Source organism: Cucurbita pepo, chromosome LG19 (genome assembly GCF_002806865.2).
Source record: "Cucurbita pepo subsp. pepo cultivar mu-cu-16 chromosome LG19, ASM280686v2, whole genome shotgun sequence".
Classification (NCBI taxonomy): domain Eukaryota; kingdom Viridiplantae; phylum Streptophyta; class Magnoliopsida; order Cucurbitales; family Cucurbitaceae; genus Cucurbita; species Cucurbita pepo.
Genome location: NC_036656.1, coordinates 1,604,835 through 1,618,654, shown reverse-complemented (window position 1 = coordinate 1,618,654; position 13,820 = coordinate 1,604,835). Strand labels below are relative to the sequence as shown.

General features: G+C 39.8%; 4 protein-coding genes and 1 long non-coding RNA gene across 6 annotated transcripts; 4 read left to right on the top strand and 1 right to left on the bottom strand.

Annotated features, from left to right (window-relative positions):
- The first annotated feature begins 1,006 nt into the window (after window positions 1-1,006).
- LOC111781613 (ethylene-responsive transcription factor RAP2-11-like) lies at window positions 1,007-2,085 on the top strand. The gene has a single exon (XM_023662302.1). It carries the CDS (start codon window positions 1,026-1,028, stop codon window positions 1,806-1,808), a length of 783 nt encoding a protein of 260 aa, XP_023518070.1. The 5' UTR covers window positions 1,007-1,025; the 3' UTR covers window positions 1,809-2,085.
- Window positions 2,086-2,162: 77 nt separating this feature from the next.
- Window positions 2,163-5,222, top strand: LOC111781614 (superoxide dismutase [Cu-Zn] 2-like). The gene is made up of 7 exons (XM_023662303.1): window positions 2,163-2,318; window positions 2,617-2,718; window positions 2,788-2,883; window positions 2,965-2,996; window positions 3,143-3,218; window positions 4,078-4,131; window positions 4,979-5,222. Exons 1-7 carry the CDS (start codon window positions 2,231-2,233, stop codon window positions 5,005-5,007), a joined length of 477 nt encoding a protein of 158 aa, XP_023518071.1. The 5' UTR covers window positions 2,163-2,230; the 3' UTR covers window positions 5,008-5,222.
- A 129-nt stretch (window positions 5,223-5,351) lies between these two features.
- On the top strand, window positions 5,352-10,625 carry LOC111781611 (5'-adenylylsulfate reductase-like 5). Of its 2 annotated transcripts, none has more exons than XM_023662300.1 (5): window positions 5,352-6,322; window positions 7,349-7,530; window positions 7,704-7,828; window positions 7,915-7,997; window positions 10,126-10,625. In XM_023662300.1, exons 1-5 carry the CDS (start codon window positions 6,155-6,157, stop codon window positions 10,462-10,464), a joined length of 897 nt encoding a protein of 298 aa, XP_023518068.1. In that variant the 5' UTR covers window positions 5,352-6,154; the 3' UTR covers window positions 10,465-10,625. The 2 variants fall into 2 exon arrangements, with proteins under 2 accessions (XP_023518068.1, XP_023518069.1); XM_023662301.1 differs by having other exon boundaries at window positions 7,915-8,061; window positions 10,190-10,625.
- Window positions 10,626-11,636: 1,011 nt separating this feature from the next.
- LOC111781992 lies at window positions 11,637-12,131 on the bottom strand. Its single transcript, XR_002813046.1, has 2 exons — window positions 12,014-12,131; window positions 11,637-11,929 (listed from the first exon to the last, which is right to left on the bottom strand). It is a non-coding gene; the product is annotated as an uncharacterized LOC111781992 (long non-coding RNA).
- Window positions 11,861-13,409, top strand: LOC111781991. The gene is made up of 3 exons (XM_023662745.1): window positions 11,861-12,290; window positions 12,387-12,859; window positions 12,995-13,409. The coding sequence occupies exons 1-3, from the start codon at window positions 12,029-12,031 to the stop codon at window positions 13,109-13,111; spliced, it is 852 nt and encodes a 283-aa protein (XP_023518513.1). The 5' UTR covers window positions 11,861-12,028; the 3' UTR covers window positions 13,112-13,409.
- The last annotated feature ends 411 nt before the right edge of the window (window positions 13,410-13,820 follow it).

The window sequence follows — 13,820 nt, the reverse complement described above, 5'->3', positions numbered from 1 at the left end:
AAATGTTGGGTAACAATTGGGCATGTCATTCGTGTTTGCTAGAAGCTTTCTTGCTGTTACAGAAACGACATGAGATGAGGAGAAGAAAGTGTGATTCCATAATGAGTAAGTGAAACTCGAGGGGAAGGAGGTTGATTGAAGCCCTGGTTTTTTGAGAAATTTGTGCGCAATTTCAAAAACAATATGAGACAATTAGTGTGACGTGCAACTTTGGGAAGAACAGTAACTCAAAATTTGAACTGAACTAGTTTGATTTTAAAAAAAGAAAAAATTATCCAACCCGAATCATTGATTCGGATTGGGTTGGTCCGATTTTCTAGATTTTTGGGTTCAATGTACACCTCAAGAATTTGGTCGGAATGGTTGAATAAAACCTGAAAAATAGTCTATGTGCTTTTATAAACTCTCATGAATAGTCTATATTTGTACCAGTAACGGCTTATGGATGAGTGCTCTTCGTGTAGTTCGTTGGCCGTGAACCTACGTGCCTATGACTTTGTTTCCTAGGAAATCCGTGCAACGGAAGATCTTGAATGTGAGAATTTCTATACGAAAAACATTCTCTTAAACAAGGTATTTGTGTTTGGATTACAGCTCAAGACCAGTCTCATGAAAACCTTATATTCTCGAAGGAGGTTCTACCGCGTAGAAACGCTCTTTAGCTTTAGGTAGTCGTGACCAAGAAACCACCAGTTTCGCTTGGTGGGTCGGGAATGCCCGACTTATCATTTATCCGATACATTATTGAATTTTGAAAAGGGTATTTTTGGAAAAAAAAAACATAAATTGAAGACTTGGCTATGAAATACCTTTTTGGTTCCTTTTTTAAAATTAAAGACCAAGAACATGAAGCCAAATGCAAGAAAACAATACAAAAGTTTTTGTGGCTGCTCCTCAAATTCAACTCAGTGATAATAATAATTAAAAAAATGAAATCAATTTTCATTTCATATAAATCTTCATTTCCCAACAATCAATTAAGAACATTCAGTCTCCAATCATTAATCAAACAAACAAAAACCTCCATGGAAATCCACTTTCAGTCGCCGGGAACCCACGGCGGAGCCACCGCTTCATTGGGCAAATCAAGCAAATTCAAAGGCAGAACTAGAGGGAACAATGCTAACAAGTTCGTCGGAGTCCGGCAGCGGCCGTCGGGGAGATGGGTGGCGGAAATCAAAGACACGACAAAGAAAATCCGAATGTGGCTCGGAACTTTCGAGACGGCGGAGGAAGCCGCCCGAGCTTACGATGAAGCCGCTTGTCTTCTTCGAGGTTCCAATACAAGAACGAATTTCATCCCACAAATCTCCACTAATTCCCCAATCGCCTCACGAATTCGCAGCCTTTTAAACAGCAGAAAAAACCCAATTCTAAATCCACTCAAAAACCACTCCGCCGCCGCCGCCGCCGCTCCAATAATTCAGGACGGCCGGCTGTTCGACGGCGCCTATAAACCCGACATGACGAACTGTTTGGAAGAAACAGAGATGGGTTCTGATTTTTGTAGCGATTCATCTTGTTCTTCTGATTCTTCTCGATTGGGGGCTTCTTCTGGAGTTGGGTTTGTCGATGGGCTTTCGATGGTGCAAGAATCGATGAAGTTTCCGGTGAACGCGGCGGCGTTTCAAGCGGAAGGCGAACATTCAGAGGATTTGGAGCTATCAGCTTTTGAGAGGATGAAAGTTGAGAGGCAAATTTCTGCTTCTTTATATGCCATGAATGGAGTTCAGGAGTATATGGAGGCTGTTCATGAGGCCTCTGAGGCAATTTGGGATCTTCCACCACTCTGTTCTTTGTTCTGTTGATGATCATGAACAGATTAAGATAAACCATGTGGGTTTATCTCTTATTTTCTTTGTTTAGTGCTTGATTTTAGTGTTTTTCTTATGACAAATGTTGTCCGTACAAGAATTTGGGAGATTAAAACATGAAATTGGAGACAGAAACCATTTAAAGAAGATCAAACTTTTGGTGGGTAATTTAGAAATCAATCTAAAAAGCTTAAAATTCAAAAGGGTATGTAAATAATTTGTGATTAAGAAGCTTGTTCATGAATAAACTCCATTTTTAAGGGATTTGCCTTATTTTCCGTTTGGGAAAGATAAAAACAGAACAAAACAGAACGCACCCATTTACTTCAAGGGCCCACAGATATAGAAACCGCTCATAGTCTCCACTCGTTCATCAATTAACCGCTAAATCTTCAGTCAGGCGATAGACGTGCGAAATGGGCGCTCTCAAAGCCGTGGCGCTCATCACAGGAGGTGATCATTCCAACGTCAAAGGCTCCATTCAGTTCGTCCAAGATTCAAATGGTCTGTTTCTCTATGTGGGTTTTTGAATTCGATGCTTGTTTTTGGTTCTTCTGCGCCCATTTTTCATAGGGTTTTTGTAATCGATGCTTGTTTTTTGTTCTTCTGCGCCCATTTTTCATAGGGTTTTTGTAATCGTTGCTTGTTTTTGCTTCTTCTGCGCCCATTTTTCGAAGGGTTTTGTCTGCGATGATTGTTCTTGCTTGTTTTTGCACTTATTTCTGAAAGGATTTTGTGTGCGATGCTTGTTTTTGCTTCTTTTGCGCTCATTTCTTGTAGGGTTTTTGATAAACATGAACAGGTGCGACCCATGTTAATGGTAGATTAAGTGGGCTATCTCCTGGACTCCATGGCTTCCATATCCACGCTCTTGGAGATACCACAAATGGCTGCAACTCCACTGGTAATCCCTCTCTTTTTCTGCCCTAATTTCGCCTCGTTCCATTGGTTGAATCGATTTTTTCTTTGTTAGGGCCTCATTTTAATCCATTGAAGAAGAACCATGGAGCTCCTGGGGATTCAGAACGTCACGCTGGAGATCTGGGGAACATCTATGCAGGCCCTGATGGTTAGTAGAGTTTCTACTTTTTTTTTCCATTGGAATGTTCTTGAGCTCCTCGTATGACATTTTAGCTGTGGGATGTTTTAGGGGTTGCTGAAGTTTCCATTACAGATAGGCTGGTAAGTTTGCTAATCCTTATAGACTGCTTCTTATTCAGTGAGTTGTGCTTATGTGAGCCACTGTTGGGCTTCTAATTTGCATTTGTTCTTTGTGATGTGAGTTGTGGATTATATTTTCGTTGTTGTTCTTGTGTTTTGATGTGTAGATTTCACTTAAGGGACCTCATTCGATACTTGGACGGGCTGTTGTTGTGCACGCTGATCCCGATGATCTTGGCAAGGGTAAGAGTTTGTTCTATTCTACCTGGTCTTTAAGCTTTCAAAGGGCATGAGTCTAAGCCCACCGCTAGTAGATATTGTCCTCTTTGGGGTTCCCCTTAAGGTTTTTAAAACGCGTCTGTTAGAGAGAGGTTTCCACACCCTTATAAAGCATGCTTCGTTCTCCTCTCTAACTGATGTGGGATGTCACAATCCAGCCTCCCTCCAGGGACCAGCGTCATCGCTGGTACTCATTCCTCTCTCCAATCGATGTGGGATCTCACAATCTATCCCCTTTAGGGCCCAACGTCCTCGCTGGCACACCGCCCGGTGTCTACCCCCTTTGGGGCTCAGTGTCCTCATTAGCACACTGCCCGGTGTCTTACTCTGATACCATTTGTAACAGCCCAAACCCACCGCTAGCAGATATTGTCTTCTATGGGCTTTCCCTTTCGGGCTTCCCCTCAAGGTTTTTAAAACGCGTTTGCTAGAGAGAGATTTCTATACCCTTGTGAAGAATGGTTCATTCCCCTCTCCAACGGATGTGAGATCTCACACAAACGTTCTGTACTGTTCTTGAGATTAGGATAAACTAGCCATTTGAGTTGTGTTACCTTTCATCTCTTGATAAATTATTTAATAACCAGACAATGACATGTCTTTTATCATTTACCTTAATGATGTTTGTAGCGATCACACAAAAGAGCGACCTATTGAACACATATTTGTAGGTTCCAAGGACTCACTTCTCTAGTTTGTTGATAATTGATTGAGTATCACTTTCTATTGTCAGTTCGAAAGATTATGTTTGATTTGTCGTTCACGTTCATTTCGTCTATTCGTTGTTGCCTTTTGGCTTAATCGTACATGTTAAATGCAATAGGCGGGCATGAACTCAGCAAGACGACTGGAAACGCTGGTGCAAGAATCGGATGCGGTTAGTATGCAAATCCTCTACATATTTGGTTTTGGTTTATAGGTTATAACAATGTCTGCTAGAGATAGGGTGGATTTAGCATGATATGCTCCATCTCTAATGAAATGAAAGATGTGATTTAGGCTCTGATACCATTTGTAATGGCTCAAGCCCCCACTAGTAGATAGTGTCTTCTTTGGGCTTTCCCTTCCAGGCTTCCCCTCAAAGTTTTAAATCGCGTCAATGTTTCGTTTTCCTCTCTAACCGATGTAGGATCTCGCACTAAATTAAGGAGAATAGGCATGTGGCAAGAACATAAGTTTTATTTAGAAGATGTCTGATCACTTGGGAAAAACGAAAGAGAATGGTGAGAAGTAGGTGGAAAGAAGGATGAAAGGAAACGGGCGGGGTGGGGCGGAGGTGAAGAAACTAACAAAGGTACTGATAGATCGAGAAAAAAAACTAGTGAACAAGTTCTTCGATGAGCAAAGCCATTCCTAACCCAAAGAAGCCTCAATTTGGTCTCGTTGAGAAAAGATTCACATAACTTAGAGAGTAGCCAATGACCTACCTTTAATAGTTGAGACTCAAAAGCAAGAAATCGAGGCAAACCTTAGGCAATAGAGCATGTAGGGCATGCGATATCGATATCGATATTGCCTTCCCATTGATGAAACACTCTTTAACAAATGCATAAGGGAAGGGAAGGGAAGCACGGAAAATCATGATCAAGATAGCGGAGACCCGGACCTAATCATGATCAAGATAGAGAATATGTTATGTTGTTCCTAAATTATAGAACTAAGCATTTTGTACCCTTATGGTTTTATTGTACAGTTTTTGAAAGTTTTGCTTGATTGTTGAGCAGGCATTATTGGGATCCAATCCTCTGTTTAAAGGTTGGCTGTGCTGGAACCCTCTCTCTCTCTCTCTGTTTCTTTCCTTTTTGTTCTGTACAAATAAATGAGTCCATCAACAATAAGTTATAAGTTATTTCGAGTCGGGTATGTGAAAATAGGTCGAGTTTGAGTTCTATGGTTGGAAATGTTCAATTCGTCGTTCAAATAAGAATCATATTACGATATTGTCGAAGAGACTAGTTATTCACTAAATGACATGATGAATTTTTGGGTAGTTGAACGTTGTTTGATGTTGAAGGTAAAATCATGAACACCGACCATCGACAACGGTGGTTGTGCTTATAACTAGAAGCTCTGCAAATCTTGCTTGCAATATATTCATCCGTCCTTTGTGGCGGTTTTGGATGTCCTCCCAACTAAAGTTATGAAAGGAAATATGTTGACATATCCTATGATCTCTATCATTGGTTCATAACAGGATTAAGATCAAATCGCATATGACCATCTTGTACAAACTTATTATATAAAATATTTTCACTCATAGGTTTCCACTCTTGATGCCTAAATCCGTACAAAGAAAACACACTTAATTTGCACATGATTCAACAGCTAATATGGATGCTAATATGGATCCAAATTCAAAACGAGCAAATCTTTTCTCGAATTTTGAAGAAGAAAAAAATCAATCATACATGGATCCAAAATGAGCAAAAATCTTTTTTTTTCCATTAAATTCTTTGAAGTAGTGCCGCCACATTCAAAGGAACGTAGAACAGAAGATCAATTACAAAAACACGAACTCCTTTCGGTTCATTCCCTTCTGAAAGTTCTAAAGTTAATCAGCAAATATCTCAGCTGGATTTTATTTGGAACTTTCGAAGCGGAAAATATAAGAAAACCTGAATCCTCCTCCCAAATCGGCGATTGAATTGGTGCCAGTTGGATTCTCAACGAAACCCTTTGCCGCTGCCGCCGCTACCGCCGCCGTCACGGCCACCGTATGATCTAGATAAATCTGATTGAACCATACCCTTTTTTTAGAAACTTGAGGAACCAATACATATCTGTTTATCTGTTTCGTCGTTTTTTTCTGCTCGACTTTCCCTTTCTGATTCATTTCTATAATACCCATTTGTTCTTTTTCTTGTTCTTCATCATTTTATGGTTTAATCTCTTCTCCAAACATGGCTGTCTTTTCCCTTTTTGTTTATTTTCTTGCCCTTACTCCTCTAGGGTTTGTGTCTTCAAAATCCCTTCCCCGATCTTCATTTTGCCCCAGAGATTCGGATTTCTTTCTCTATGGAGTTCGATCTCAATGCCCTTCCTCTGTGCTTCCCAACTTGCCTTTACAGGTATGAATTTCTCTGTTATCTTCTTGGTTTTGTGTTGATTGTTGTTCTGCTTAGCTGATATCATCTCTGTTTTCTTTTTGTCTTGTCTGAATTCCAACTTTTGTGGAGGCTGTTCATGTTGTTCGTGAAGCTTTGTTGTTATACCTTTAGAATTAGATTATTAGAAGATTTGTAAATGGCTGAATTTTGGTTGTGTTAAGCTCTTTGATTGTTCTTTATGTGATGAACATTCAGCTGAGGGGAGGTGGATAAATTTGTGCATATTGTTCTTTTCTCTTTACTGTTATCTGAAGAATTAGATTGGAAGAGTTAAGATGTTGAATCAGAAGTTAGAATGTTCATGGGGTTGAGTTGGGGATGGATTGAGGCGTTTGTAACCCAACTTCCGGGTCGAGTTGGGGATGAATTTAGGCATTTGTAACCCAACTTTCGAGTCAAGTTGGGGATGGATTGAGGCATTTGTAACCCAACTTTCGGGTCGAGTTGGGGATGGATTTAGGCATTTGTAACCCAACTTTCGGGTCGAGTTGTGGATGGATTGAGGCATTTGTAACCCAACTTTCGGGTCGAGTTGTGGATGGATTGAGGCGTTTGTAACCCAACTTTCGGGTCGAGTTGTGGATGGATTGAGGCGTTTGTAACCCAACTTTCGGGTCGAGTTGTGGATGGATTGAGGCGTTTGTAACCCAACTTTCGGATCTAGTTGTGGATGGATTGAGGCGTTTGTAACCCAACTTTCGGATCTAGATGTGGATGGATTGAGGCGTTTGTAATCCAACTTTCGGGTAGAGTTGGGGATGGATTTTGGCATTTGTGGCATTTGTAACCCCACTTTCGGGTCGAGTTGGGGATGGTTTGAGGAGTTTGTAGCCCAACTTTCAAAACTGCTAACCTGAGCATAGCTTTAACGCTTTACGGTTAAGACATTATATTCTCGGTTGAAAGGTCATACTTGTTGAAGTCATGGTGTGCTAGTGTAATTTCTTCTCTCTTATTGATTTTCTTTGCCCTTCTTCTGATCTTTAGGTGGATGGGAAGTTCCTTGATGAGACTTTGACGTCTTATAAGAAGAACGGCTACACCTCCATGTTCTTTTACGCGTCGTGGTGCCCGTTTTCTCTCCGTTTGCACCCCACAGTCGAATCTCTCAGCTCATTGTTTCCTCAAATAGAACACTTGGTGGTTGAGCAATCTTCTACACTACCAAAGTAAGTAGTTGAATTATTGTGTTCATTTGTTTGAATGAGACGAGAATTTAGCGATCCTCGTATTGGCGTTTTTATGTGCTAATGAGATTGTTTCTGTCATTGAAACTCGAATAGGATAATAACTTGCTGGTTTACAACCTCTTTACTAACACATTTGTCTTCCCGTTTCGTAGCGTACTCTCAAAATATGGAGTCCGCAGCTTCCCGACTTTATTACTGGTGAACAGGACATCATGGGTTCGATATCGTGGTCCAAAAGATATACTTTCGCTCATTCGTTTCTATAACCGAGTAACAGGTAAGGTTCTCTAATGTGGGTGTGTGTGATCAAGCTCTAACGGGTTGTGTGTGAACGTATATCTAAATCGCATTTTGTTATGTCAGGATTAAAATCGGTTCCTTATTATAATGAAGATGAGTTACTTAGAATTGAGAATGCTGGAAAGCCAATAATCGAACGGTCAAAGATTTCCTCACCGAAAAACATATTGAAGAGCGAACCATTGTTGACGTTCTCGTTTGTATTCATATGTCTTCGTATAGCAANTGATGTTGAATCAGAAGTTAGAATGTTCATGGGTTCAGTTGGGGATGGATTGAGGCGTCTGTAACCCAATTTTCGGGTCGAGTTGGGGATGGATTTAGGCATTTGTAACCCAATTTTCGAGTCGAGTTGGGGATGGATTGAGGCATTTGTAACCCAATTTTCGAGTCGAGTTGTGGATGGATTGAGGCGTTTGTAACCCAACTTTCNCAGATTTTCCACATGGTCGATATGAGAAGGGCATGGGCGAAGCTGAGGCTATGCAAGACGAAGAACTTCCACAAAGGAGCAAAAAATGCTCGTGTTTGGGCGTCGTCTCTGGCCTCCGTCTCGTTGGCTGAATCTTCGTCCTCGAGATCGACTTAGATTCACCTACCATCTTGTAAAAATTGAAAATGCAAATTTCTGAGGCCTTTTCTTGCACTAGAGATAGCAGGAGAGTAGAGGGTAAGGTAAGGCAAGGCCTGTACAGTTAAAAAAAATTGATTCTCTCATATTGAATATTATACACCTCATAACTCCAACGACCTCACTGATGCTCGTTTTCCTCTCCAATCGATGTGTGATCACACAATCCACCCTCCTTCAGAACCCAGTGTCCTTGCTGGTACTCATTCAATCTCACATCTCGGAATCTCAGAACTTATGTAATCTTTCGATAATACCAAGTTTAAAATGAGGATCGGGCTAATTAATTGAGAGGAGAGGATAANGATGTGGATGGATTGAGGCGTTTGTAATCCAACTTTCGGGTAGAGTTGGGGATGGATTTTGGCATTTGTGGCATTTGTAACCCCACTTTCGGGTCGAGTTGGGGATGGTTTGAGGAGTTTGTAGCCCAACTTTCAAAACTGCTAACCTGAGCATAGCTTTAACGCTTTACGGTTAAGACATTATATTCTCGGTTGAAAGGTCATACTTGTTGAAGTCATGGTGTGCTAGTGTAATTTCTTCTCTCTTATTGATTTTCTTTGCCCTTCTTCTGATCTTTAGGTGGATGGGAAGTTCCTTGATGAGACTTTGACGTCTTATAAGAAGAACGGCTACACCTCCATGTTCTTTTACGCGTCGTGGTGCCCGTTTTCTCTCCGTTTGCACCCCACAGTCGAATCTCTCAGCTCATTGTTTCCTCAAATAGAACACTTGGTGGTTGAGCAATCTTCTACACTACCAAAGTAAGTAGTTGAATTATTGTGTTCATTTGTTTGAATGAGACGAGAATTTAGCGATCCTCGTATTGGCGTTTTTATGTGCTAATGAGATTGTTTCTGTCATTGAAACTCGAATAGGATAATAACTTGCTGGTTTACTGGGCTAATTAATTGAGAGGAGAGGATAAGGGCAGGCTTGTGGGGGCGTGATTTAAGGCCTAGATTTGAGAGTTTGTTTGTTTATGCATTCCATTTTCAAAGATTGCTTGTTGGGAAGAAAAGGGGTCTCTTGTGATTGAATGTGACTGACGATATTTGGTGTGGTGTATGGGCGGCCAAATGCCAAAGACTTGGGGAGTTTGCTTGTTCAAATAGTACTTGTATTCTTCTTTTTTGTATTTTGCCATGAAATTTTGTGGCTATTACCGTCTCGTTCATAATGCTTCGTGGCTATTACCGATGCCCTTTCGTGACTATTACCATCTGTATGAGGGTTACGCAAAGTTTTTGTATATAGGTTATGCACATAGAGGACATCTCACGGTTCTTAAATAATTCTTTCGTGACAAACAATGAATGACGCTAGTATAAAATAAGTTCTTTCGATGATGATATTTGCTCAGAAGCTATTGCCCTTAAATAAGGAAGAGCTTAGCGTTACAAAATAATAGCTACGAAGCAAGTTACACCTAACATGATAAATTCAATTCAACTTTGTAATCAATAAGGACACCTAAAACATTTAACTAAAGAAATGTTCAAAGAACAGATGATCACACAAATAAAGGAAAATTGGGAAGAAAAAAAAAAGTAAAATTTGAAATTTATTTATTTATATAAATTCAAAAAAGGTAAAAATTGAAGCTTGAAAATTGATAGAACAGGCAANAACGGTCAAAGATTTCCTCACCGAAAAACATATTGAAGAGCGAACCATTGTTGACGTTCTCGTTTGTATTCATATGTCTTCGTATAGCAATAGTCAAATTACCACATGTGCTATATCGTCTTAACAATCTTTGGAGATCTTACATGCCTCACCTAAACTTGGAAATATTTGGCGAAACACGACAACTGATGGGGCAGATTTTCCACATGGTCGATATGAGAAGGGCATGGGCGAAGCTGAGGCTATGCAAGACGAAGAACTTCCACAAAGGAGCAAAAAATGCTCGTGTTTGGGCGTCGTCTCTGGCCTCCGTCTCGTTGGCTGAATCTTCGTCCTCGAGATCGACTTAGATTCACCTACCATCTTGTAAAAATTGAAAATGCAAATTTCTGAGGCCTTTTCTTGCACTAGAGATAGCAGGAGAGTAGAGGGTAAGGTAAGGCAAGGCCTGTACAGTTAAAAAAAATTGATTCTCTCATATTGAATATTATACACCTCATAACTCCAACGACCTCACTGATGCTCGTTTTCCTCTCCAATCGATGTGTGATCACACAATCCACCCTCCTTCAGAACCCAGTGTCCTTGCTGGTACTCATTCAATCTCACATCTCGGAATCTCAGAACTTATGTAATCTTTCGATAATACCAAGTTTAAAATGAGGATCGGGCTAATTAATTGAGAGGAGAGGATAAGGGCAGGCTTGTGGGGGCGTGATTTAAGGCCTAGATTTGAGAGTTTGTTTGTTTATGCATTCCATTTTCAAAGATTGCTTGTTGGGAAGAAAAGGGGTCTCTTGTGATTGAATGTGACTGACGATATTTGGTGTGGTGTATGGGCGGCCAAATGCCAAAGACTTGGGGAGTTTGCTTGTTCAAATAGTACTTGTATTCTTCTTTTTTGTATTTTGCCATGAAATTTTGTGGCTATTACCGTCTCGTTCATAATGCTTCGTGGCTATTACCGATGCCCTTTCGTGACTATTACCATATGTATGAGGGTTACGCAAAGTTTTTGTATATAGGTTATGCACATAGAGGACATCTCACGGTTCTTAAATAATTCTTTCGTGACAAACAATGAATGACGCTAGTATAAAATAAGTTCTTTCGATGATGATATTTGCTCAGAAGCTATTGCCCTTAAATAAGGAAGAGCTTAGCGTTACAAAATAATAGCTACGAAGCAAGTTACACCTAACATGATAAATTCAATTCAACTTTGTAATCAATAAGGACACCTAAAACATTTAACTAAAGAAATGTTCAAAGAACAGATGATCACACAAATAAAGGAAAATTGGGAAGAAAAAAAAAAGTAAAATTTGAAATTTATTTATTTATATAAATTCAAAAAAGGTAAAAATTGAAGCTTGAAAATTGATAGTCCAGGCAATATTTAGAGGTGACAATGAAAATTTTCCTAATAAATAAGAATATATTAAAGCATCAAACTTTCCCATTTTTTCTCATTAAAAAAATAACAAAATGATTTAAAAAGAAAAAAAAAAGAGAAAAAGAGGAAAAAAGAATTAAAAACTTATCCTTTCTTGATCGTTTCTAGACAATCCCAGCAAGCAACCGACCCTCTTTTTCAATCCTTGTGGTTCCATTTATTCCAGTGGGGGCTGTTTACTTCTTAGAATCCCTATAAAAATTCACCTACCACAATCAAATGTTCATAATACCCTCCTCCCCTTCTCTTTCTCTCTCTAAGATTTTCCCCCAAACAAAGCATATTCTTGAGAAGAAGGCTACAAACAATCCAGAGGGTATTTCATTTGAGTTCTTGGTGGGTTCCTCTGGCCAAAGGACCTGCAAATTCCATCTAAAGTTTGAAAATTTTGATTCTTCTTCCATTATAAAGCCCCCCCAGTTGTGAGTTCATATTTCACGTACCTCCAGAGAAAGAAAATGGATATCCATGAGTGGGAAATCCTCTCTGATGATGCCTTGCTTGATTACAAAGATGATAAGAAGAAGATCATCGCGGCTAAGAGAAGTGCTTCTGCTTCTGAAGCCAAGGTTATGGTTGATATGAACTATTTCTTGTGTCCATCGTCAATGGATTCTTCCGAGCACATCAGCCAACCGCCGAGGAGTTCTTCAGGGTTGCCTAAACAGCCGATGATCCCTGTTCATCTACAATTGGACTCACCAATTATCAAAGTCCCAGATGATTCACTGGCAATGAAAGAGAAAGAAAAGGNGTCTAAACAGCCGATGATTCCTGTTCATCTACAATTGGACTCACCAATTATCAAAGTCCCAGATGATTCACTGGCAATGAAAGAGAAAGAAAAGGTACCTATGGTGATCAGTTTTGAGCCATCAGCCGTGAGTGAGAAGGTTGATCAAAAAGGGGCTGCGGAAAAAGCAGATCAAGAGACTGTTACTCAAGTTTTCTTCAAGAAAATGAAGGAAAATGAATTCGTCGACATGAAAATAGACTCACCCAGGTCCTGCAACAAGGGAACAAAGGCTCAAATTGATGTAGGGTGTTATCAGTTTGATGATGATGGTGAGACTAAAGAGAGCAGTACGAACTCCCCCAGGATGAATTTGATGAACCAGGAAAGCAACAAGATGGATGATGGATCCATCGGTGGGTTGAACATATTGAAGTGGAGCTTAAATGGGATTGGGGCCATTTGCTCCTTTGGGGTTGCAGCTGCCACGATTTGTGTTCTGTTTTATGGAGGCAACCAACAAAAGCTGAAAATCCAGATCTACACCAATGATAAGGTCAGCAATTCAAAACGTTCATGCAATATTACCTCAAACAGTAATGAATTAAGGCCAATGTTAGGTTAGGAATTCAATTCAGTTCATAAAACCCATAAATTGTAGCAGAGCTTATTTCATAGCATTTGGTTGCAGAAATTAAAGCAAGCGGTTCAGCAAGCTACTAAGTTAAATGAAGCAATCTCAGCAGCAAGAGGACTTCCACAGACAAGGGCTCACATAACCTGTGGCGGCCGCTATGATGGGCTCTAAGGAAGCTTAGAGGTGGCTCTGCTTTGAAGACAGACTCTACACTAGAGGATGAATTGAGGCGGATTTGCCCTTAAAAATGACCAATTCTATCACTTTATTAGAAGTCTGTACATAGAGATTATAGTTTTAAGTACAAAAAAAAGGTTCAGGAGTCCTAGTTAGCCTACGCCAATACAGTCTTGATCAGCTTTGAATTTTATAGGTTTTTATGGTTTGTTTGTGTGTTCCAGTGAGGAAATGGTACAATCTTTATACACATGAGCAGTGGAAATGAAAGAGATAATTCTAAAAGCATAAATCTTGATCTTGATCTTGAACGGTTAAGACACTATTTAGTCCATATACAATAACTCCTATGGCGTGGTCTCTATATTAAAACGTTTGTCCCACTTTAATAAATGTAACCAATGGACAAGTCTTGCTCATTAAAGAAGACCCTGAATCTTAATTAGCATTCAAGCCCCTCTAAACAAACTTTTTACTGTCTTTAACTCGATGAAAACGGTTGGTGTGGGGGAATGATCATGAGTTTATAAGTAAGGAATACATCTCCATTGGTACGAGGCCTTTTGGAGAAACCAAAAGTAAAGCCAAGAGTTTAAAGTGGACAATATCATACCATTATAGAGTCGTGATTCCTAACATGGTATCAAAGTCATGTCATTAACTTAGTCATGTTAATAGAATCCTCAAATGTCGAACAAAGAAT

Excerpts from the sequence above, each read along its gene's own strand:
- LOC111781613 (XM_023662302.1), top strand. The coding sequence starts at position 1,026 with ATGGAAATCCACTTTCAGTCGCCGGGAACCCACGGCGGAGCCACCGCT.
- LOC111781614 (XM_023662303.1), top strand. The coding sequence starts at position 2,231 with ATGGGCGCTCTCAAAGCCGTGGCGCTCATCACAGGAGGTGATCATTCC. Across the intron at positions 2,884-2,964 it reads CATCTATGCAGGCCCTGATG|GGGTTGCTGAAGTTTCCATT; the intron begins GTTAGTAGAGTT and ends GGGATGTTTTAG. Across the intron at positions 3,219-4,077 it reads TCCCGATGATCTTGGCAAGG|GCGGGCATGAACTCAGCAAG; the intron begins GTAAGAGTTTGT and ends TAAATGCAATAG.
- LOC111781611 (XM_023662300.1), top strand. The coding sequence starts at position 6,155 with ATGGCTGTCTTTTCCCTTTTTGTTTATTTTCTTGCCCTTACTCCTCTA. Across the intron at positions 6,323-7,348 it reads TTCCCAACTTGCCTTTACAG|GTGGATGGGAAGTTCCTTGA; the intron begins GTATGAATTTCT and ends TCTGATCTTTAG. Across the intron at positions 7,829-7,914 it reads TTTCTATAACCGAGTAACAG|GATTAAAATCGGTTCCTTAT; the intron begins GTAAGGTTCTCT and ends TTGTTATGTCAG.
- LOC111781991 (XM_023662745.1), top strand. The coding sequence starts at position 12,029 with ATGGATATCCATGAGTGGGAAATCCTCTCTGATGATGCCTTGCTTGAT. Across the intron at positions 12,291-12,386 it reads ACCAATTATCAAAGTCCCAG|ATGATTCACTGGCAATGAAA; the intron begins ATGATTCACTGG and ends TCAAAGTCCCAG. Across the intron at positions 12,860-12,994 it reads AGATCTACACCAATGATAAG|AAATTAAAGCAAGCGGTTCA; the intron begins GTCAGCAATTCA and ends ATTTGGTTGCAG.